At 43.7% G+C, this 23,552-nt stretch overlaps 1 protein-coding gene across 1 annotated transcript in view; it reads left to right on the top strand.

Moving 5' to 3' along the window:
• LOC120575643 (polypeptide N-acetylgalactosaminyltransferase 10-like) overlaps positions 1-23,552 on the top strand; it is a 109,744-nt gene that overhangs the window by 33,506 nt on the left and 52,686 nt on the right. The window contains exons 2-4 of the mRNA XM_039826458.1: positions 11,323-11,425; positions 15,106-15,244; positions 22,534-22,700. Coding sequence (XP_039682392.1) covers positions 11,323-11,425; positions 15,106-15,244; positions 22,534-22,700 — 409 coding nt within the window. The remainder of the gene's footprint in view (positions 1-11,322; positions 11,426-15,105; positions 15,245-22,533; positions 22,701-23,552) is intronic.

Raw genomic sequence — 23,552 nt, 5'->3', positions numbered from 1 at the left:
GATGACAGATATTTTGTCGCTCCTTCTTCGGAGCCCAGAAATTATTGTATTGCTGTCGGGAAAGTGAAAAGAGTTCTCGCGAGAGCACAATTTGAATTTGCTCACGAGTAACTATGGCATTGAGTAATGATGCTCATTAACTATGCCCCTTGTGGCCGAGCGGCACCAATCACATCGGTGTATCTGATGTAGGCGGGCCAGAGGCGAGCTAAACAGATGACGACAGTTTAATCTACCAGTTAGCTCCGCTGGTAGCTAAGCGTCTGGGGCTCTGGATACGTCACCCCGTGTATTTTTGTGATTGGTCGTAGTGTTATCCAATTGCGTGTAGTGAGATTTTTAAATGCATGCTTGGTGCCGCCCCTCGAGTTGGGCTATTTTCATTACTCAGTGCCAGACCCTTAATCTTTCGGATTTGGGTCTGGATTTCCAGGCTATAATTCTCCATTGCATCATGGTACATTCTCACTTGCACTGCTGTCATATTTGTTTAAGATTTGTTTAATGCTCTTTTGCACTACTCCATCTGCACAAACTGTATATAGACTTTAGTTTACTTACTTTACTTGGGCTATTGTGTTGTATTGCGTTACTGCCATACTACTACTACAAAAATTTAAAAATAATCCATTCAAATGTGTTTTTGCATATTGATGACTTTAGTACCTTATGTTTGGTTCATTGGCATGCTCCACCTCCGTGTGGACAGTTAAAATGTTGACAAGTCTCCCATAGGGCAAGGTGGGGCAGTGTAACACTATGGAACCATTTTTGGGAATGTCAGTGTTTCCATCAGTCATAAATTAAAATGTAGGCTACTTGGAATCCGTGATTTGGATAGACAAATGGATATTTTCAATAAATATCCTCCTGAACAAACTGTCCCCATCACTCTGGCTGTCTGGGTATAAAGACCATTTCAAACTAAATATTAAAAAAGTGTATATTGGAAATAGTTATCAACCCGGCCTTTGAATAAATTGTATTCAGTTGGTTGCATTATGTGGATGCAGTCTTATTCTCATTACTGAGTCCAATTGTATCTATATTTAGCTTGAATACTTGAATACATATGTACTTCCATCGGGTCAAAAAGCAACGCTTGGTCAGGTGCCTTTGGTGTTTGTTATTGACGCAAAAAGTCTCCTTAAGCATCATATTTAGACGCACTTGGCCAGGACTCTTGGCCTGACTCTTTGACGCTCTGGATCGAGACTATTGGCATCACTTTTTTGACGCTCTGGGTCTGGACTATTGGTGTCCCTTTTGGACACTCTCGGGACTCGCGTCTAGCCCTTTGGCGTCATATTTAGACGTGCTTGGTCGGGACTTTTGGCATCAGTTTTTGACGCTCTGGGACGGGACAATTAATTTTGAACCCTGACAGTAGGTACTATATACAATAAGAACGTAGTATGGAATACTGACTCAGGGTTTGATTTGTGTATCCACCACGTTGGCTGACTCTGAAATGCAAACTGGAAGCAGCTGCTATCTGCACTTTACACTCACATAAACACACACTCCCTTTGCACACACAGTGGCTGATTGACTGTACTGTGGTATCAGCTAGCAGTCGGGTTAATAGTGTTCCATGCAGTCAGACGTGTCATTTGTAATAACAACATTTCACTAATTGCATCCTCCCATGGAGCCAATTGATTCATCATTGTGCTGTGATCCTAATATATCTCGAGTCACTGAAAGTAATTTGTGTAGCAGAGAGAATTTCATAAATGGCTGCTTTTCCATTTTAACGCCGAGTAGAGAGTAATAGCTTATGGTGATGAGGATGTGTACTGTACGTGTGTAACAGCAGTCAAAAGGAATATCATTTTCTAGGTGTGATACAAATAAAGAACAGATTTTTTTGTCGCTTTGTGTAAACCCCCAGCTGTCAGCAGCACACTTAGGAAGAAAAATGAAACGTGTGCAGATTTTGGCTGATGGTCCGGAGGAAGATAACATCTGTTTCTCTACAGAAGTGTGTGTTTGTCACACAAAAGGAGCTGTATATACTGCACTGCAATTCATTTTTTTGATATACTTTATTTTTTATTATATATGAACACAGAACAAAAGAGAGCTAGAACATGACAATAACTACAGTTCTGCCAGGTCCATTAAGTCAAGAACACACATGACAATAAAAATGATTTAGGAAATTTTTATTGAATAATTGCATTTCAGCTAATAAATTCTGAATAAAATTTTGGCGGTATGGCTCTGTTCAGGGAGTCCTCTGACCTTTCATGAGCACCATGAAATAGCAGAGAGTCAGAGGACAGCAGCAGCATTAGGGAACGCTCACACAGTTTATGACTGTGTGAGCTGAACTATTCCCCCCCAAACAAACCACACCTGGCAATCCTCTTGGGAAATGAAAACAAGAGGATGGAATTAAAAATTATTGGAATCTTTAGGAATAAATTTAAGAATTAATTTGGAAATACGGTTGTGATCAGATGAGTCCCCTGACCATTCATGAGCACCATGAATTAGCAGAAGTCAAGGGACAGCAGCATTAGGGGATGCCCCCTGACCATTCATGAGCACCATGAATTAGCAGAAAGTCAGGGGACAGCAGCAGCATTAGGGGACGCTCACACAAATTAGGAGATTAGTAGATGAGGCACAATTGTTTATTAAGACAAACCAATCAGGGACCTAAGCTCATAGCTTTCTGAGCATCAAGAATAGCTCAAACATCAGGACGAAGGTAACGTTCATAAGCGGCAGAAGACCAGCGCCCCATGGCTTTAAGGGTTAAATGCCGCCGCTGTAGTTGCTGCACCAATGCGTAGAGAATGAGCAGTATAACGGTCCGGAGGCAGTCCACAGAACTGGCAGAGGAGGCGCAGGTGAGAAGCAAACCAGGCTCGCGACATTGGTTTCCCCTCCTTCGTGACAAACAGCGGCTCTTGTGGACCAGCACCAGGACGGCACCTCAAGTAGGCCAGCATGGAAATCGGAGGACAAAAGACCGTGTTAGACTCAGAAATATATACGACAACACCTTCACCATTTCTAGCAGTTTTAGAGTGTTTCAGAAACAATGTGAAATGGTGATCATTAAGTGAAACATCAGAAATTGTCAGATTGTGATTTGGATCAAAGGAACATGTGCGTGAAGAAATCTCACCACCCCTTAGAAAACCAAGAAAAGCTGTGAGAACGACCGTCTCTAACAACTGATCGGTGTAAGGCCCAAAACACCCATTCCGTAATTGAGATATGAGTTGTTTAACCAAAGGTAAAGTAAAAGGGGAACATTTATCATTGCCTCGTGGTGACTGTCTTTTGAGGCCGTTCAGCCAAAGGCGAATGGATGAGTTTTCCAAAATACTGGAGGCAGATGGATCCAGGCAGCGCAGATGGAATTGAATGCCAGCGACCGTACTTTTGATGGAAGAAGGCTGCAGGTTTCGATCCTCAAAGCAGTGAACTATAAAAGCACTAATATACGATACATTGACAGGCAGAGCAGCTACAGATAAAGAAGCACAAAAGGTGATGAAATAGGACCAAGCCGAGTCATACGATTTTAATGTAGAGCTAGCCAAACCCCCCCGCATGTACTGCGCAGCAGAGCGCACATAAGATTGGAGAGGGTTATTCAATTGGTCTGGCTGAAAGGAGGGCATTCCAGGCTCGATTGGGCTGCAGCTGGACACAGGAGATGGAATTTCTGAAAATTAAATCGAGACAAAGAATCGGCCACTTGATTATTCAAACCAGGGATATGCTCAGCACGAAAATGATAATTCCCCAAAATTGACAGCCATGTGAGACTTCTCAGGAACCTATTTATGAAAGGGACAGATGAGCGCCTCTTATTAATTATATTAACACTAGCTTCGTTGTCGCAGAAAAACTGAATTTTCTTCCTAGCCCAATGTTTACCACAGAGAATGCATGCCACAACAATAGGATACAGCTCTAGTAGGGCTGTTGAGGAATCACCGGCAGGTAAGGAGAGCAATTCATTTGGCCAGGCACACGCAAACCATTCGTTTTTTGAAAACCCCCCCAAACCCTACGGAAGGCGCAGCATCCGTATACAGATTAAGAGCCACAGACGATTCCATAAAATCATTAAGAAAAAAGGAAAAGCCATTCCATTTATCTAGGAGCAAAGACCAAAATCGCAGCTCAGATCTACAGCCAGCATCCAAGGTAACAAGGTCAGAGAGAGCTTTTGCAGATTTGGAGAGATCAAGGAGCCTGGAAATAAACGACCTGCCTTGAGGAATTACCCTCATCGCGAAATTAAGGTGGCCTAAAAGAGAGAGCAAGTCCCGTTTGGAAAAGGACCTAGAATTCTGAGCGACGGTCATAACTTGCCGAATGCGGGATCATTTCTCAAGGGGCATACGGACGGAATCGAGAGTAATGCCCAAAAATTCGATAACTTTAACGGGACCCACGGTCTTTTCCTCCGAGAGAGGAACGCCTAAATCAAAAAAGGTGCGTTTAAGAGCCGAGATAGAAGAATCCGATTTCGCGGATGGAAAGTCCACCAGGAGAAAATCCTCTAAAAGATGGACGAATGATAATCTGTCGTTAAGAAGAATCCAGCACAAGGCCTCCGACAAGGTATCAAATATTTTTGGACTACTGCGACAGCCAAAAGCGAGTCTAACCGAGAAATACAGTTTTTCCCGCCATCGAACGCCAAACAAATGCCACAGGGAAGGATGCAAGGGCATGACTTTAAAAGCATCGGAAATATCCGCCTTTGCAAGCCAAGCTCCACGTCCTGCCTTTTTAATGAAATTGATAGCGTCATCGACAGTGCAGTCACTGTTCCATTATTAATGTGACTACTATCGCCACTGTTCATCACACCCCCAACCGGCTCGTCAGACACCGCCTACCAAGAGCCTGGGTCTGTCCGAGGTTTCTTCCCAAGAGGGAGTTTTTCCTCGCCACTGTCGCACTGCTTGCTCTTGAGGGAATTACTGGAATTGTTGGAATTGTTGGGTCTTTGTAAAATATAGAGTGTGGTCTAGACCTACTCTATCTGTAAAGTGTCTCGAGATAACTTATGTTATGATTTGATACTATAAATAAAATTGAATTGAATTGAATTGAATTGCTATAAAACAGGGAAAAAGGGGCTAAAGGAATAAGGCTATTGACGCTGTCAGCCAAGCCATTGTGGGGAGCAGAAAGGTCGATGATTAAACGTTTCTTACCCGAATACTTTCGAGTTGCGATCCCTATAGGACTTAACCGAAAAACAGGAAAAGGAGACCTATCGAATGGACCTATCATAAAACCCTTTTGAACCTCCTTCTCCAGCAAGGCATCCACAATTTCTGGCTCCTGGGACGCAGACAACAGGTTCTTACAGCAGAACGACACAGCAGGCAAATGCAGCAAAGAAACCATGAACAAGACCAGTCAATAAATAATCCACGAAACAGCGGTTCGGATGCTTCCTCAATGCCAGTCCCAGCCTGGGGACGTTGATGGGAGATGATGGTTTTATTTCTTTCGCTCCGCTTTCAGGAAGCGGGTTCTCCTCGGGCATACAGACTTGGGATGGGCATCCCCACAGTAGCTGGGAGCCAGAATTACGGCTCGGGCCAGGATGGGACATAGAAGGGGCAGGCCTAGATTTAGAGCAAAGGGTAGTAGAGTGCGAGAGAGAGCCACAGATGGAGCAGGACAGGATTTGGTGCCGCGTGAAGTGTCGACTTATGAGCGCGAGGTCGACCACAGACCAGTCCAGTCTTTGGTTGAAGCGCTGTATGAACATGGCTGCCTTTGCAGAAAAAGACTTGTGATATTCATAAAACAAGACCCCACCATAAGAGAGAGCCAGGTCGGAAATAATGGCCAAATAAGTATCGAGTTCGGCTCTGTGCGCCGGTTGAACTTCACAAATTACATCTCTATACACATCAAATGCAACGCAGAACTCAGGAAAAGTCAGAGTTTTAGACAGTCTCGGGTCCCCATCCTTTAACTCGACAGATACATCGCCACAGTCCACAACACGCCACTCACACAGCTCAGAACCCAGCAGGAGTTTAACAAGATTAATGTCATTACCTGCCAAAATCTGCCCCCTCAGCTGATGAGAGATGGCAGCAGCCGGCGGGAAAAAAGGCGAGCCCGAGGACAGAGCATGGATGTATTAAGAGAACAGAGGTACAGCGGTAGCCAGTGTCCGTCGAGGAACGAACTCCGGGTTGCTGTCATCACGCAGAGGCCGGCGCAGGTGAGGCAGGTCGGAGACGGCGGAGGCAGCCGAAGCAGAGGTGGACGCCGAAGGAGCGGAGACCGGGGTTGAGGAAGGTCTGACAGTGGAGGAGTCTTCCAGCGCAGATAACCTGGCAGCCATATCATGGAGGGAAGATTGGACGGCGCCAGAAGCACCGGGTCGCCCGCTGGAGAAGCGCCAAGGCCCGGACGAACAAGGCCGCCGCCCCATTTTTGCGCAACAGGCCTGGCGGCCGGCTCGGGGTTTTTACGCTCCTGAGCGTGCTTTTTCCCGGAGGACTGGGGAGGAGGCACCGGCAGGACGTCGACCGCCGGAACGATCAGAGAGTCACAGAGGAGGACAAATAAATCTTCGTGAGAAGCGCCACTCGGAGGCTGAATATCATTCGTAAACAAGGTCTCTAGTATCCTGGCCACGGGCCAATCGCCAATGCAGGGAGGAGACGTGGATTTACTCGCCAACCGCCGAGAGCTTCGACGGACGGCAGCGTTGTCACCCGGGCAGGCATCCTGCCCCAGGTCCGGCTGGACCGGTCGGGTGTCATCGGAGGAGTCAAGTTGCCAGGAATCCTCCTCGACAGTGGCGGAAGTCATGGCGAACAGCAGGGTGAGTAGGACCAGATGAGCGGGGCCAAACAACAGCATGAGCGGTTTAACAAGCGGACAGAAACAAACGGCAGAGAAGCGAGCAGCAAGCAGGTAGGAGCAAACTGAATCTGCTTTAAATAGGGCGCCCTGTTTGAGTGTAGCCATTAAGCAGCGAGGGGTGTTGACCAGCTGATGCGCTACTCCAGATCAGCTGATGCAGCTCAGCTGGAGCGGATCAGCTGATGAGACCGTGTTGTTGGCCAATAGCGTTAGCAGCGTCTTGACTACCTGGCCTGCCAGAACTGACGCTGACGCTCAAATAGGTGCAAATAGGAAAATAGGATAAGCATAGGTAGCTACAGTACACAATGCATATAGATACAGCCTGACAGACAATTACAGAGGAATAGAATAAAGAGTCCTTGGGCCCTAATTTAACAATCTAATCGCATGGCGTGAAGCGCCTGGCAGTGCGTTTATTGACGTGTCCAAATACACTTTTACTAGTTTGGGTTGTACTTAGTGTCTTCTTTATTTCAGAGGTGTGTTTTGGGCGTAACATGCAATAAACCAATCAGAGTGCTATCTCCCATTCCCTTTAAAAGCCAGGCGTGTTGGACCTTGGCGCATTGCTGTTATGATGGAGGATTTGCACCGTAATATTTTTATTTGTAATCTTCTGCATGTGTGTGTGCTGCTGTGCTTCCCTGTGTGTGTAACAAGCATAGTGTGCGCGCGCTGTGCACGAGCCTAGGAGCATTTTACTAATGCTCTGTTAAAATAACAATGAAATGCTGCGTTATTGACTTTGACCAGGTTTTTGTTGGTCAATGGCGCGATCACTTCCCGCTGCCTCAAGATAGCAATACGCAAAGAATTCACCTGAACACACCTCCCTGTAAGACCAGCACGCCCATGGGCGCAAAGATGGGCGCAGGAGCATTTGTTATTGAAATGACATGGGTGCTGGACGGGAAATTGACAACTGCGTCGGTCTTAAACTAGAAAAGACACTTGTGTCGGGCTTTGCGCTGCGCCGTGCTGCGTCGGGTGCAAGATAGGGCCCTTGTTTGTAGCGATCCCATTTTTCCCAGTATTCCTCTACTTTCGAAGCTGCAGCATTAAAGTCAATTTCTCCATTTCGCCGATAGAGTTTATAATGTTTATTAAATGTCTCATGGCAGGAGGATTTCTCCGAAGACAGAATTTGGTAGTTGCATTTTTACTTGCAACCATGAAAATCTTCAGGAGATACTGTACGCATCTCTTTTACTGAGTTTTCCAAGATGGAAAAGGGCAAAAGATAAGTCTCACTTATCTCCAAAAAGGACCAATTCATTTTTTTAAACGGATTCTTATGGATCCCTCAAAATTATATTTAGTCACACAAGATTTCTTCCAGTGTTTTTTTATTTTTTATTGTTTGATATCAAAGGCAATACTTTTTCTTCCTCCTTTACAGCGGTGAAATGTAACTAAGTCCATTTCCTCCAGTACTGTACTTGTTGAGGTGTTTGTACTTTACTTGAGTCTTTTCTTTTCATGCTACTTTCTACTTCTACTCCACTACATCTCAGAGAGAAATATTGTACTTTTTACTCCAATACATTCATCTGTTACAACTTTAGTTACTAGTTACTTTACACATTAAAGGGGAACTATGCATTTTTTTTGCTTAATTTACCTTAACTGAACAGCTTCGGAGTCATGGAATGGTTATATGACTTTTTTTCGTCTCGCTCCCCCCTAGCGCCTTTGGGCGGAAAAACCACCCTTGCAACTTTTGGCCAGCGGGCCGGCGGCCTCAGCGTCAGGAAGTATCGCATGATATCAGGTCTCACCATGTAACGAATTGAGCACTATAGAGAAACCTGTAGGGGGGGCTCTATAGTGAAACCTGTAGGGGGAGCTCTATAGAGAAACCTGTTGGGGGGGCTCTTTAGAGAAACCTGTAGGGGGGCTCTATTGAGAAACCTGTAGGGGGGCTCTATAGTGAAACCTGTAGGGGGAGCTCTATAGAGAAACCTGTAGGGGGGGCTCTTTAGAGAAACCTGTAGGGGGGGCTCTATAGAGAAACCTGTAGGGGGAGCTCTATAGAGAAACCTGTAGGGGGGGCTCTATAGAGAAACCTGTAGCGGGAGCTCTATAGAGAAACCTGTAGGGGGGGCTCTATAGAGAAACCTGTAGTGGGAGCTCTATAGAGAAACGTGTAGGGGGGCTCTATAGAGAAACCTGTAGGGGGGGGCTCTATAGAGAAACTTGGAGCTCTATAGAGAAACCTGCCAGCAAAAAGTGAGAAAACCGCAAAGAAATGGCCACAACTGCATAGTGCCCCTTTAAGATTTCTGCACACAAAACACATGTACAGTGCCTTGCGAAAGTATTCGGCCCCCTTGAACGTTTCGACCTTTTGCCACATTTCAGGCCTCAAACATAAAGATATAAAACTGTAATTTTTTGTGAAGAATCAACAACAAGTGGGACACAATCATGAAGTGGAACGAAATTTATTGGATATTTCAAACCTTTTAAACAAATAAAAACTGAATATTATTGGCGCAAAATTATTCAGCCCCCTTAAGTTAATACTTTGGAGGCGCCACCTTTTGCTGCGTACATAGCTGTAGGTCGCTTGGGGTATGTCTCTATCAGTTTTGCACATCGAGACTGACATTTTTGCCCATTCCTCCTGTGCAAAACAGCTCGACGCTCAGTGAGGTTGGATGGAAGCGCGTTTGTGAACAGCAGTTTTCAGTTCTTTCCACAGATTCTCGATTGAATTCAGGTCTGGACTTTGACTTGGCCATTCTAACACCTGGATATGTTTATTTGTGAACCATTCCATTGTAGATTTTGCTTTATGTTTTGGATCATTGTCTTGTTGGAAGACAAATCTCCGTCCCAGTCTCGGTCTTTTGCAGACTCCATCAGGTTTTCTTCCAGAATGGTCCTGTGTTTTGCTCCATCCATCTTCCCATCAATTTTAACCATCTTCCCTGTCCCTGCTGAAGAAAAAGCAGGCCCAAACCATGATGCTGCCACCACCATGTTTGACAGTGGGGATGGTGTGTTCAGGGTGATGAGCTGTGTTGCTTTTACGCCAAACATAACGTTTTGCATTGTTGCCAAAAAGTTCGATTTTGGTTTCATCTGACCACAGCACCTTCTTCCACATGTTTGGTGTGTCGTCTCCCAGGTGGCTTTTGGCAAACTTTAAACGACACTTTTTATGGATATCTTTAAGAAATGGCTTTCTTCTTGCCACTCTTCCATAAAGGCCAGATTTGTGCAGTATACGACTGATTGTTGTCCTATGGACAGAGTCTCCCACCTCAGCTGTAGATCTCTGCAGTTCATCCAGAGTGATCATGGGCCCTCTTGGCTGCATCTCTGATCAGTCTTCTCATTGTATGAGCTGAAAGTTTAGAGGGACGGCCGGGTCTTCGTAGATTTGTAGTGGTCTGATACTCTTTCCATTTCAATATTATCGCTTGCACAGTGCTCCTTGGGATGTTTAAATCTTGGGAAATCTTTTTGTATCCAACCGGCCTTAAACTTCTCCACAACAGTATCTCGGACCTGCCTGGTGTGTTCCTTGTTCTTCATGATGCTCTCTGCGCTTTACACGGACCTCTGAGACTATCACAGAGCAGGTGCATTTATATCGAGACTTGATTACACACAGCTGGATTCTATTTATCATCATTAGTCATTTAGGTCAACATTGGATCATTCAGAGATCCCCTCACTGAACTTCTGGAGAGAGTTTGCTGCACTGAAAGTAAAGGGGCTGAATAATTTTGCACGCCCACTTTTTCAGTTTTTTATTTGTTAAAAAAGTTTGAAATAGCCAATGAATTTCGTTCCACTTCATAATTGGGACCCACTTGTTGTTGATTCTTCACAAAAAATTACAGTTTTATATCTTTATGTTTGAGGCCTGAAATGTGGCAAAAGGTCGAAAAGTTCAAGGGGGCCGAATACTTTCGCAAGGCACTGTAGTTTATAAGATCTGATGTCTGATTCTAAAGTAAACTACCCAACAATATAACGCACTACAAGTCCAGCTGACATGATTAGACCATTAAACACACAACTGGTTGGATCCTTTACTCTTTCTACAATGGGAGGATTTTTCTGCATTGAGTACTTTTGCTTTTAATGCTTTAACTACATATTCCTGATGATACTTACCTACTTTTACTTAAGTAGTATTTTCAATACAGGACTTTTACTTGCTACAGAGTATTTTTACTGTGTGGTATTAGTATTTTTCCTAAAGTAAAGGATCTGAATACTTCTTCCGCCACTGCTCCTTTACCACCACTTGAATTCTTTCATAAACGGTGCCCACTCGCTTTTGGAATTCCCAGATAACAAGATGAAGAGCCTTTGTGTGATTCGGCTACATGTTTTTGATACATTTCCCATATACGCTGACAGTCTTAGCAGCTGAAAATACGTGATGGAAGTCTCAATGCTCTGTATGTGTTCTCCTTGCAGGGGTTGAACCAGAGGAGGAAAGTCGCTCAGGTGGGACTGGACGGCGTGCGGCGGACGGACTGGCACGACTACGAAGCAATGCGGAGAGATGCTGCTCGCTCAGGTGGGTCCCAACACACACACACACACACCACACACACACACACACACACACACAACACACACACACACACACTTTTTTTGGACCATTTAATACGTTTTTTTGGATGTTTTTGACGTTTTTAGCTAGCAAGCAAGGTGACTTACATTGTGCGAGACAAGAGATATAGTTTACTGACACACGCACACGCACACGCACACACACACACACAAACACACACACACACACACACACACACACACACACACACACTCTTAGAACTGCTGGGTTAAAAATAACCCACAAATGTGGACCGACCCAGCACTGGGTTATGGCTTTGACCCAGCATGTTGGGTTATATTTTATACCTGCACGCACACACGCACGCACACCCACACACACACACACACATTTCAACAATTTATTTAAGTCCACTTGAAGGGAATCATTTACAGGGACACAAATATTATAGATGCAGTTTAATACATATACAAAATCATGGGCCATTGGCATGCAGCCGGTCTTCATAACATTAAGCATATCGCTTCGTTCTTAGGGCTATAAGTAACAGCATCTTTGCCATATATGGGGGCTGCCTATGATAGCAGACAGAGCACAGTACTTTGCTAGCCGTTAAGCCCTTACACACACACAACACACACACACACACACACACACACACACACACTGCATCATCTTTTTTTCGTAATTCCTACCAAGAGGATTTCTCTCTCTCAGAAGCAGTGCGAATCAATGCTGCGAGTGTAGTTCCGAGTTCATAATTAAACACAGTTAATCTTCTACAATAAGCATTGATTCAGCCTCAGGCCTTGAGTGGGAAACACACCTCTGCCTTTTTTTTTTTTTTACAAATATAACTGATTTAACTGGCTTCTTTATGGTATTAAGTGGTACTTAAGAAGCAAATGAGCAAATGTTCTGAGAGTAGCAAGTGGTTTAGGACTGAAAGATCATGCAGTAGATTCCGAGGACAAAACATGGGGACATGAGGACAAAACGTATATATGAGAACCATGGAGAGAGGCACATTGAGAGGAGCTATTTCGGGTTGCCCTGATTCCGTAAGTAAATGTCCCATTCATTTTCTCTGTATGATAGGTGACTCACAGTTTAAGCATTTCCACAGCTTTTATGGGCAACTCCTGGTTGAGTCATCAGTTGAAAAGATACACAACCGTACAGCTGTAAACAACTGGCTAAGGTTAAAGCTTTGCGTGCAACCTCCGCAGAAGTGTAAATCACACTTTAGTTAGCTCCACAGTTAGCTCACACTCACTGGGGGCGGCCTGGTTTCTGCGGGCACAGAAGTGCTCAACGTTATCTGTCTTGACTGAGACCCCGCAGCATGGCTCTTCCTGCCCGTCGTCCGCCATGCGCGTGTACTCTAAAATCCCGTTTGGTTGCGCGACGTTTCTGGTTTGAGGATTCACGACTCTGGTTGTTTGTGTATGGAATCTGTGAGCGTGTGGTGTGCTGTTCCGGCTAAGTCATTGCTCTCCACACACTATTGGAACAAAACTGTTCTATGTATCATTACATGCCATAATGTGTGGGGACTCTCTCCTTTCAACATCTGTTAAGATTTTTTTTTTACTTCTAGTGTGGGCCAGGTGAGACCCATGAACATCATATTTTCAAAAGAAAAAACAAACCTGTAACTCAGTCAAAACAAATTGTATACAGCAAGATAATAACAAACATAATTTAAGTGATCTATGTAATTATTATGCAGGGGAAAGCACACGTTTATCTCTGAAGTGAGCCATTAATGCGAGGAGTTATTTTCCACAGTTATTATTATCTTGAGGACTGCAGACAGGTCATTTCTGCCTAATGAAACAAGGCAGCTCGCTATCATTTAATGCTCTCCTCTGACTGTAGATCAGCCTCAATGCATGCGTCCTTGTGTGTGTGTGTGTGTGAGTGTGTGTGTGTGTGTGTGGGGAGTGCATTGATGAGTGGCTAATAATAAAACATGCAGCACTCCTGAAACAAGCTCAGGTATCATAATGTTAGCGTGTGGGAATGGGTTGTTGAAGAGTGATTAAGTGATTACACGCTTGTGTGTGTACATGTCTTACGACTAAGCTGAGTGCAGTATAGTAAATGTCCAGAATGTACTTAGCGTAGGTAGAGCTGTAACAATTCCAAATGTTGCCGTACAGTTAATTGTCTCAGAAATAATTGCGATTAATTGTCCCTTTTGGTCAAATTCAAAAAGTATTTATTAAAGTGCCCATATTATGAAAAAAACACTTTTTCTGGGATTTGGGGTGTTCTTTTGTGTCTCTGGTGCTTCGACACACATACAAACTTTGAAAAAAATCCATCCATGGTGTTCTGAGTGAGATACGGTTTCTGAATGTGTCCTGCCTTCAGTCTCCTGGTGAGCTGGTCAAAATCGGCTCGGACTGTGACGTCACAGTCCGAAATGAGCTGGCTAACCGCAACCGTTAGCTCGTAGCGGTTAGCATTAGCATGCTAACGCTAATGCTAACACTAGCATGGTACCTCGTTCTCAATAGCAAAGCACTGCTACAACACACACAAGTTCACCATAATCTACAAAAGAACTACTTACATGTCGCCCTCATTTAGAAGTCTCCCAGCTAATCCTGCCTTGTAACTGACCAAAGTTGGAGAAACAGGCTTTCTTTTACTGTCTCTAGAGTTAGCTAGCTGACATGATCTACATCTGAGCTACTGAGCATGTGCGAGTGCAATCAAAGTACAGAAGAAGAAGAAGAAAAGAGGTCTCACTCTGTAGCTAAAACAGAAACCAGGTGAAAAGAGGATCTGCAGCAGTGAGAGAGAGCTGTGCAGTACAACAAAAATATGGTGTTTTTTGAAAATTAAACCATGTAAACCTTTTCTGGTACAACCTTAAAATACAATTATGAACCTGAAAATGAGTATAATATGGGCGCTTTAATGTATTTTATGCATTTAAACCTACATTGTGTAATTTTTTGAGTTGATTCTTGGCAAAAACCCCTTTGTTCTTTCACAAATATGTGCTCATTCATGTGTAATTATTTCCACCAGCTAATCAAAGTATTCTGGTAAGCGTAGAATCTGACATTCAGAATACATACGAGCGAGTCGCTCAAATGACGTCAGCCATGTAGCGCCTCCACCTTTAAAATACATTAGCCAAAGAGGGACATACCTCCGCATGTCGCGTTTTTAAAAGTCAGTGGCACCGTGACGATTGCCAGGGGGAGATTACTCGCCAGGGAAGCGAAAAAAAGAATTTACCTCGATCTTCTGTAGCCTAGCTGCATCTCACGCCTACAGGCTCGGGGGGTCAGCCGTATCCTTCTCACCTTTTTTTACCCCTGACGTGTTTTCATGCCTGAAAAAAACTCACTCGAGTTTCTGCTCGGGAAAGTCGCCGGACGCCACAATCTTCTGAACATAGTCCTACTGAGAAATCCAGAGAGAGTTGTGTGGAGCTGATAGTCTTCATTAGCTTTGTAGCAACTCCTATGGCAATGGCTTGAATGTAACGGACGTCCGCTAATATTAACAAAGTTACGCACTAAAGCTTTAAAAAACATGGTCTGTGCCTGAAGGAGAGTTAGGTTTCTTCACTGACCTGTAGGTGTGTGTGTGTGTGTGTGTGTGTGTGTGTGTGTGTGTGTGTGTGTGTGTGTGTGTGTGTGTGTGTGTGTGTGTTGTAGGTAACGGTGAACAGGGGAAAGCGTTTCCTCTGACAGAAACTGACCGGGTGGACCAGGCCTACAGGGAGAACGGCTTCAACATTTACATCAGTGACCAGATCTCCCTGAACCGCTCCCTCCCAGACATCCGCCATGCCAAGTGAGTCTTCTGTGTGTGTGTGTGTGTGTGTGTGTGTGTGTGTGTGTGTGTGTGTGTGTGAGAGTGTGTGTGTGAGAGTGAGAGTGAGAGACAGCAGAGCCTCTGGCAGTCATGACAGGAGGCACGACTGTCAGCCTCAAATGTATCCTCACACTGTGTGTGTGTGTGTGTGTGTGTGTGCCTCCCAGTGAATGTATTAAAGCACTCCTTAATGCTGAAAAAAAAATCACAATCATGGCTATAGCCCTATTCACACCGGACTAGTATAACCCCGGGACCTCTACTAATTTGCATTAATTGCGGATGTCTTATGTGATCTTAATCCCGTGTGAATCGGCCATGTCTCTAAATTGTCCAGTAAAATTTCCACTGCAATTGACCTACTATATTTCATCAAACGCAGAGGTTGTGTGATAATATCAGTCCCATACAAATCAGCATCACTGTCGCAGTTGAATAGAACTTAGTGTTTTTTCTCTAGCTTTGTGGAGGACTTAAGTGTGAATATATGGCAAGGGGTCCTCCCTCAAGAAAATGTGACGTTTTTTAATAAAAAAAATAAAAATAAAAAAAAAACACTTTCCCCATCCATTTCGTGTCTCTTTGTGGGATTTTGCGTCTCTTAGTAGTCATGTCCCTTTTTGGTCAATTTTGTTATCTTTGGGTTGTTTTGGGTCTCTGTGGTCATTTGGTGTCTCTTTGTAGTCGGTTTGTGTCCCTTTGTGGGAGTTTTGCGTCTCTTTTTCACATCGTTTTGGACCTTTTATTATCACTGTATCTTTGTCTAAAATGTTGGAAAAGCTACAGCAGATTATAAATAAATGGCACTCAAAAAGCTTAAAGACAAAACTTGCTAAAGAAGTCCACTAGAGACAAACTGCAATTATTATTATTATTATCATTATAAGTTTTATTATTAGATCTTAAAAAAGTAATTTAGTCACATTCATTTGGCTTAGGTGCCGCCCAAAATGGCTCAAGTGTTGCACCTACACCTTATAATGACAGGGAAATACCTGGCTTATAATTAAACCTGTTCTGGTGTGATATAATGTAGATGTGTTGTGTTTGCATTGCTTGATATAGTGCATACAGCAAAAGCACAAGTAACTTTGTTACCTTATTCAGTGAAATGTGGAAGTTTATTAAAGTCCCTGACATCCAACGGTGTATTCATCTCCATTGGAACAGCAGGTCTTGGAGTGGTATTGGTCATAAATTACAGCTGGGGAGGTGAAAAAAAAGAAGAAAGATATGTTTTGAAAGTCAGACTCCCATGAACCGTGTTCTCCCTTTCAATCCCACAATGGTACTGCGGAAGGCCTTTAATCACACTGCTTCTTTTATCCTGACAAGGGCTATCATCTGACTCTTGACCCTTACTTTTCTTTCATGTGGAAAGCTGCTTTGAACGCTTACTCTCTGCCAGTTTCCCCACAAAGACTTATTTCTTATTGGCGTTTATAAAAGCAAGTCTTCCTTGGCCTTTTACGTCTCTTTCTGCGACTCGTCTGTGCTGATGAGTACTCTAAAATAAATGCAACACCTCAAATCAACCACACATTTTAGTTTTTTGTACGGACCTGCAATTTACTTGTAAAGCTACTGAATGCTAGCCTAGAAATCTAGACGCACCCTAGTGGCAGGAAATTTAATTTGCAGCCAGGGGGGTCTAGGCACTCTCCGTTGGCTTGCGAGCTGGAAAAACCAAACTCTGGTCAGGCCAATCACATCGTGTATAGAGTTGGTGGGCGGGGCTTATGGCTGCTGCTGCTGCTGGGAACAGTGGTCTTCTGGAAGACTTGGAGTTCAGCTTTTCTTTGAGAAAAGAACAAAGAACGGCACTTAACTCATTCTTAAAAATGGAAGATGTGCTCGGAGTTTTGCCGATCGGATACGGCAAAATTTAATCTATCAACTAGCTCCGCTACCTTCTTTGTTGCTCTGCCTGGTTGTAGCGCTATCCTATTACGTGCAGAGGGAATTTGAAAGACAACCATTTATCCCGCCCCTCGGATTGAGCCCTGTCAATGGTGAGTTCCCAGACCCAACATCTGGATGTGGTTCTGGCTTGTCAGGCTAACTGAATGCTTGAACAAATGTGAATCTTAGTTTTATGACATGGTACGCAACTTAAGATTCTCATCAAATCCACTCATACCCATTTTGAATAATCCATACATGCAGATGACACCGCTGTTCTGCAGTAGCCTGGCTCTGCCCTCCTACGTACTTTGTCTGGGTTTGCGGTATATTCTCGGGTTTTCTCCGGTCAAATCTTTACCGGTCCAATCATCGAACAGAGGGAGTGGCTGAGAACGATGACGTTGAGGTCGTGCGCTAGTTTGAGTTGTAGTTCCGTAATGGTGGCGGAGAAAGATTTGAAACAGTCTTTGCTGAGTTGTGTTGGGGGCCATGATGTTGTGGCCCTCCTTCGGGAACGGTTTGATTTTCCAGCTCGCTCCGTTAGTGGTGAAGGAGTTGGCTAAGGCGAACGCTAGCGATGCTAAGCCGACGTCACGACCAAACGTTAACGATTGGTTATGGCAGAGTGGCTCTGGGCAGATCCAATAGTTTTAAACTTCAACAGAGTACCCGCCTTCAAGGAAGTTAACACTTGTCAATGGAGAGAGGCCAGACTCTCTGGACTAATGAAATGTACCAGAGTCTGGTAGGACCAGCATAATGTACCAGAGTCTTGTAGGACCAGGCTAGTTCTGAAGGCTTTTTTAAGGCAAGTACAAGTCAAGTCTCAAGTCCTTTGGGTCTAATATTGCAAGTCAAATTGCAAGTCTTTCAGGCCTTCAAATGCTGATCATCACAATGACACAGCATTTCAATATTTACATATTATTATGTAAATATTATTTTTACATAACCTAACTTTCTTTGCCGAGACAACGGTTGACAGCCCGGGAGAGGGACAGTCTGGTCAGCTATCTGCCGGTGTCCGCTGTCTTCCCGGCGGGTAGTGAGCAGAGGGACCACAGGCTCCATTTGGTTCTGCGGCTGTTGTTTGTATCCGCTTTCCCTTTTAGAATGACAACTAGATTACCGCCGCCTGCCTGGTATGGAGAGTTATTTCCTGTCACACAGGCACAGAACATACGTGGTACTTGGCCGTTGGCTGTACTCTCTGCGGTGTATTCCAGTGCTAATTTTTGGCCCAGACAAAAAGGTGATGTGGGCCCTAGTTCCTCGCTGTCGGCTTGGTGTGTCAAGGCCTTAAGTGGTTGTAATTGAAATATTAGCATGTAAATTGTGTTAAGGACTGATGTAGCCCCCCTGTGCCTCCAGACTCCACACTCTCTCTCTCCTGTGACCAATCCCACCCTTCCTTCACCCAGTCTGCCCTTCTTGGTGATTGGCATGTCGTCGGTGCCTCACAGGCAGCCAGTCCCAGACCTGCGACTGACACATTCGATTTCTGCACGCTGACAAGTTTTAATTGAAGCATGCACACGCACGCACGCACACACACACACACACACACACACACACATACACACACACACACACACACACACACACACACACACACACACACACACACACACACACAACACACACACACACACACCCTCCATCCCCTGTGGAATTGGACAGGGTTTGTTAAGAGTCACCAGCCGGCTGCCTGCCTATCACTCCGCCTGCCTGTCTCCCAGTGTTCATATTTGAATGAATAACACGCAGGCTGATGTTCAACACAGACATTGATCGTGGGACCCAGTTCGCTGCACACTTTCTCTCTCTCCCTCTATCATCAGCAAGGGGCCACAGCTCTTTTTTCCATGATTAGCTCCTATGCAGGGGTCCCGCCGCTTGCTGAGATGATCATACAGGTGATTGCTGTAACCTCATCGGAGCGCACATTAACTGCTACAGCAACTGATAACAGCTGTATGTGCTGCAAATAATAAAGTTAAAGCTGTCTCTGATGCAGGACGAACATATCAGCGGCATCGCTGCAGCGCCTGCACTGAGCTCCATTCCGGATTCATTATTAAAAGTTGCTTTTATGTAGCTTTTATTTCTTATTACATTGTGGGTCTCGTCATTCTTACCTTGCACGACAGCTGGATTGTCGCGATATCACGAAATCCTGCAAGAATCGCGGGATCACATATCACACAAAAATCCATCTTGTCAGGCTTCAAGTAATGTGTTTGTGTCCGAACAGCTGCGGACCGAACCAATCACTGTCCTGCGAGGAGTAGTCTGGATCAACTCAAGTACATTTCCAGGATAAAGCCTGACATTGCATGCCAGATTGTTTTGTAAAATTTAAATTGTGCAACAAGGCAGGTCTGCTTGGTTCTTTCTGGGAATGATTGTAAAGATTAACAAAGAATATGTTTAGGGCATTTCCTCTCTAACTGGGACGTTTTGGGACCGATTGGTGGGATTGTTGTGGACAAAGTACACACGGAGATACACTGGTAAGAACTAATGAGGTTTAACCATGTATCCAGCTAATTTAAATAGCTCACGTTACTGTATTGTGTGAATATTTATAATTTGTACTAGTGTAGAAGTTTGGTATGATTTCGGGCAATATTAGTGGGGTAACTTACGAGATACATCACTGGATCCATTAGCCCCTGCGCTAAGCTATTCAGCTGATAATGCTACTCTACGCTAACTCTCCCAATGTTCGACCCAGGTGAAAAAAGCTTCTGGGGGGGTGTTTGGCTCGAGGTCATGGTGCAAAGGACCCTAGGGTGAAATTACACCGAACCATTACTTTAACTTCATTTATTTAGTATGTGGTGTTTTCTTTTGTGGGAAATGTTCCACCAAAACAAGTTCCTTCCAGAGGCTATTTTGCAGAGTCACCGTCGCTGCGTCTGGAGCTTAGCGCTGCCCAAGATAATTTTGATTGGTTTAAAGAAATGCAAACAACCCAATGCGAGACTAGGTGAGCAGCTACTGGAAGTTTCAGGCATGGTATAGGTGTGTGTAACAGCTGCGACTGTTCGTTCAAAACAACAATGGCGAACGTGATCACCTGCCAGTTTTTTTTTTGAAAGTGCCTGCCCTTTTCCAAACAGTTTCCAATAGAGACGGTCCGATAACATTTTTTGCTTCCCGATACCAAATCCGATACCTGAACTTTTGCATATCTGCTTATACCGATCCGATACCAGTGTGTCATATATTTTATGATGTTTTAACAGCTGTATACTACTATCCCTGTATGGATGTGATATGATTGCTATCATTATCGTCGGCCTGGCAACAACACAAACAATGAACACTATAGAACTTTCTTTTATTAACCAGTTTGACAGTCCGTCATTATGCAAAAAAGAACCTAAATAAACAGATTTTCTTACCGATACCAGCATTTTTGGCAGATACTGGTATCAGAACATCTCTAGTTTCCAATGACTCTGCTTCTCAGATGTGTTAACAAACCATCTGGTTATTGTCGTTCAGGAGCAAAGGTACAAGTAGTGTGATGTTGTCATAGTGCCTCAATGTCCACATAGGGAAGACAAAGCGCCAGACTTTCTTTCTCTCTCTCTGTCTTTCTCTGAGAGGCGAGCGAATACAAGTTTCACTGTAATAGTAAATGCTAGGAAAGAGATTTAATAGTGGATTTCAGCGAGCCGAGTATAGAACTGCTGTCTTCCAGCCTGCTCAAACACATTCTTTTGATCACTGAATCTATATGTCACCTCTGTGACCCGAGATCTGCTGAGGAGGCGAGTGTTTAACCAGGGGAACGATTGCTGGATGAGGGATGTGAATGAGATGCTGTTGTGCCTTTCCACAATTATTCGGAAGAAGGAACAACAAGGACAGAGTTCTAAAATGGCCACCGTACAAGTATTGAGTGTTATTTGTCTGTCAGGGCTGCACGATATGAGGACAATATGCGATAACATTGTTGAATATCGCGAAAATTATATTATTTGCGATAAATAATCAGATGTTAAAGTCTACTCAGTTCTGCATTTCTGCTGCTTTCAGTATTCTGCTAAAATACAACACATTGCTTGTTAAATTCAAAACAAATGAAAGGGAAATCATTTCCAACAATGAACAATTTGAACACCGAATTGACCATAAAATGCACCACTAAAAAAACCCAAAAACAAATCACAGTTACATTTTAAAGGGCAGTCTTCGAATTATATTTTTTTCAACTAAACACAAAAAATCTCCATCGCGATGTGTCGCAGCCATTCGCTATGTGTTTATTGTGCCACTTGATAGATAGATGGACTTTATTATTCCCAAACTGGGACACTACTCTGTTAAAGCATCAGGTTACAGGGACATACACACATACTTACTAAATATACTAGAAATAGTAAATAAGATATAAAATAATTAAGATCAAATAAGTAAGGGATAATGTAGAATGAGGCGGTTTGTTATAGCGAATACAACCCCGACAGGGTAATCAGGTCTTGAATCAGCCTGAGGGGGTTGTATTCGCTATAACAACTGCCTCACTCTACATTATCCCATTTATTCCAGGGCTACTTACCGAATAAATCAATAATTTGACACAAAATATTGATTTTAAAAGGAGTTTATTGATTTAAATACGATTGTATTGCTTCCGCTAAAGAAAATAGTCCGTTCCGTCTCTACAGTTGGAATCGTGCGTCGATAGCAACATAAACTCTGTAGCTGTTTAATACAACCCTCCGTTTGTCACTAAACACCAAAGTATCTCCCCCCGCCTGGAGCGAATACATTTCTGGCAAAAGCCACCAGTCTGGGCACGCATTTTATCACCCTTACGGGCTGTGGTAGTAGCCGTATATTTTATGGGTGATGCCGTGCTATCGCTAGTTATTGGTGGACAAATTCATTCACCTAGCTGCTGTGTTAATCACTGCAGGAATTGACACATTAGCTGAAGCATTGTAGTGAGCTAGCAGGCTATTGGCTGCTCTAATTCACATTAAACTGAACATTTCCGTTGACAATGAAGTAAGACACGGTGAATGGGACTTCTTTGGGAATATTTTTGACGTTGACGTTTATGTCTTCATTCATCTGGTTTCCTTTTTGCACAGCCGCTGCAGTTGACCAACCTGTAACGTTAAACATGTTGCAATGTAACGTTAACTAATTAGCGTTGTTGTCCCCGGCTGAAGTTCCTGCGTAGCGATCATAGATTGTATATGAAGTTGTTGCGATAGGCGCTCACCAGATCTGCTGTCATTGCTTGAATTGGAGGACAGAAGTTGATCCATGTTTCCCCACTTTTTGCTGACGATAAGATAGCAATATATCGTGCAGTCCTAATTTTTTTATTTCTTTTGTAGCTGCAAACAGAAGCTGTACACGGAGAAGCTGCCCAACACCAGCATCATCATCCCGTTCCACAACGAGGGCTGGTCGTCGCTGCTGAGGACCGTCCACAGTGTGCTCAACCGCTCCCCCCCACAGCTCATCGCCGAGGTCATCCTGGTCGACGACTTCAGCGACAAAGGTACAGACGACACACACACATAATAATAATATAATATCGTGATATGACAAGTTTTGTCTTTTCCTGGTTTTTAAAGGCCGCAATACATTGTGATGACATTTTCTAAACTTCCTAAACCAGACTTTCTAGCTGTTTAATAATTTGCCTTTATTCACTTAGTCATTATATCCACATTATTGGTGATTATTTATCAAAACTCTCATTGTGTTAATAATATATTTCTGTGTCAACGCTACAATATCGCCGCAATATCAACATTTATGTATTTGGTCAAAAATATTAGATTTTTTTCCAGATCACCCAGCTCTACTGAGAACACACACACTTGCACAGATAACACACCTCCTCAGACATGTGCAAGAAAATATAGATTTGCGCGATTGATTCGCGTAAAATTCTACATTGTGTACTGGAGTTTTGAACGGTCATGTCATAGTTGATTGCTTGGTTATGGCTGAATCTTTCAATACTACATGTGGTGAGTCTTGGGGCGGCTTGTTTCTCGATGGGAGAGTTGTCTCTTGCTGTTTAACCGCAAGGTTGGCGGTTCAATCCCAGGCTCCCCCGGCCACATGTCAAAGTGTCTCTGAGCAAGACACTGAACTCCAAGTTGCTCCCCGAATGCTTTTAGCTGTCCACTGCTCCTAATGCTTAGGATGGGTTAAAATGCAGAAATAAAATGTCACTAAATTGTAAGGTGTGTGTGTGTGACGATTAAGAATGTTTGTTTTTCTTCAAAGTTAGTTTGATTCCATACTTTTGCCTGAATATTGTATGTTGTGTAGTATTTTAGTATGTTTTTTTTATGAGGCACATGATCAAAATTAGTTTTAAAAAATTGCCTATGAGATG

Source organism: Perca fluviatilis, chromosome 16, assembly GCF_010015445.1.
Source record: "Perca fluviatilis chromosome 16, GENO_Pfluv_1.0, whole genome shotgun sequence".
Lineage (NCBI taxonomy): Eukaryota > Metazoa > Chordata > Actinopteri > Perciformes > Percidae > Perca > Perca fluviatilis.
Note: the sequence above shows the minus strand (reverse complement) of the source record. Positions and strands in the feature narration are given on the sequence as shown.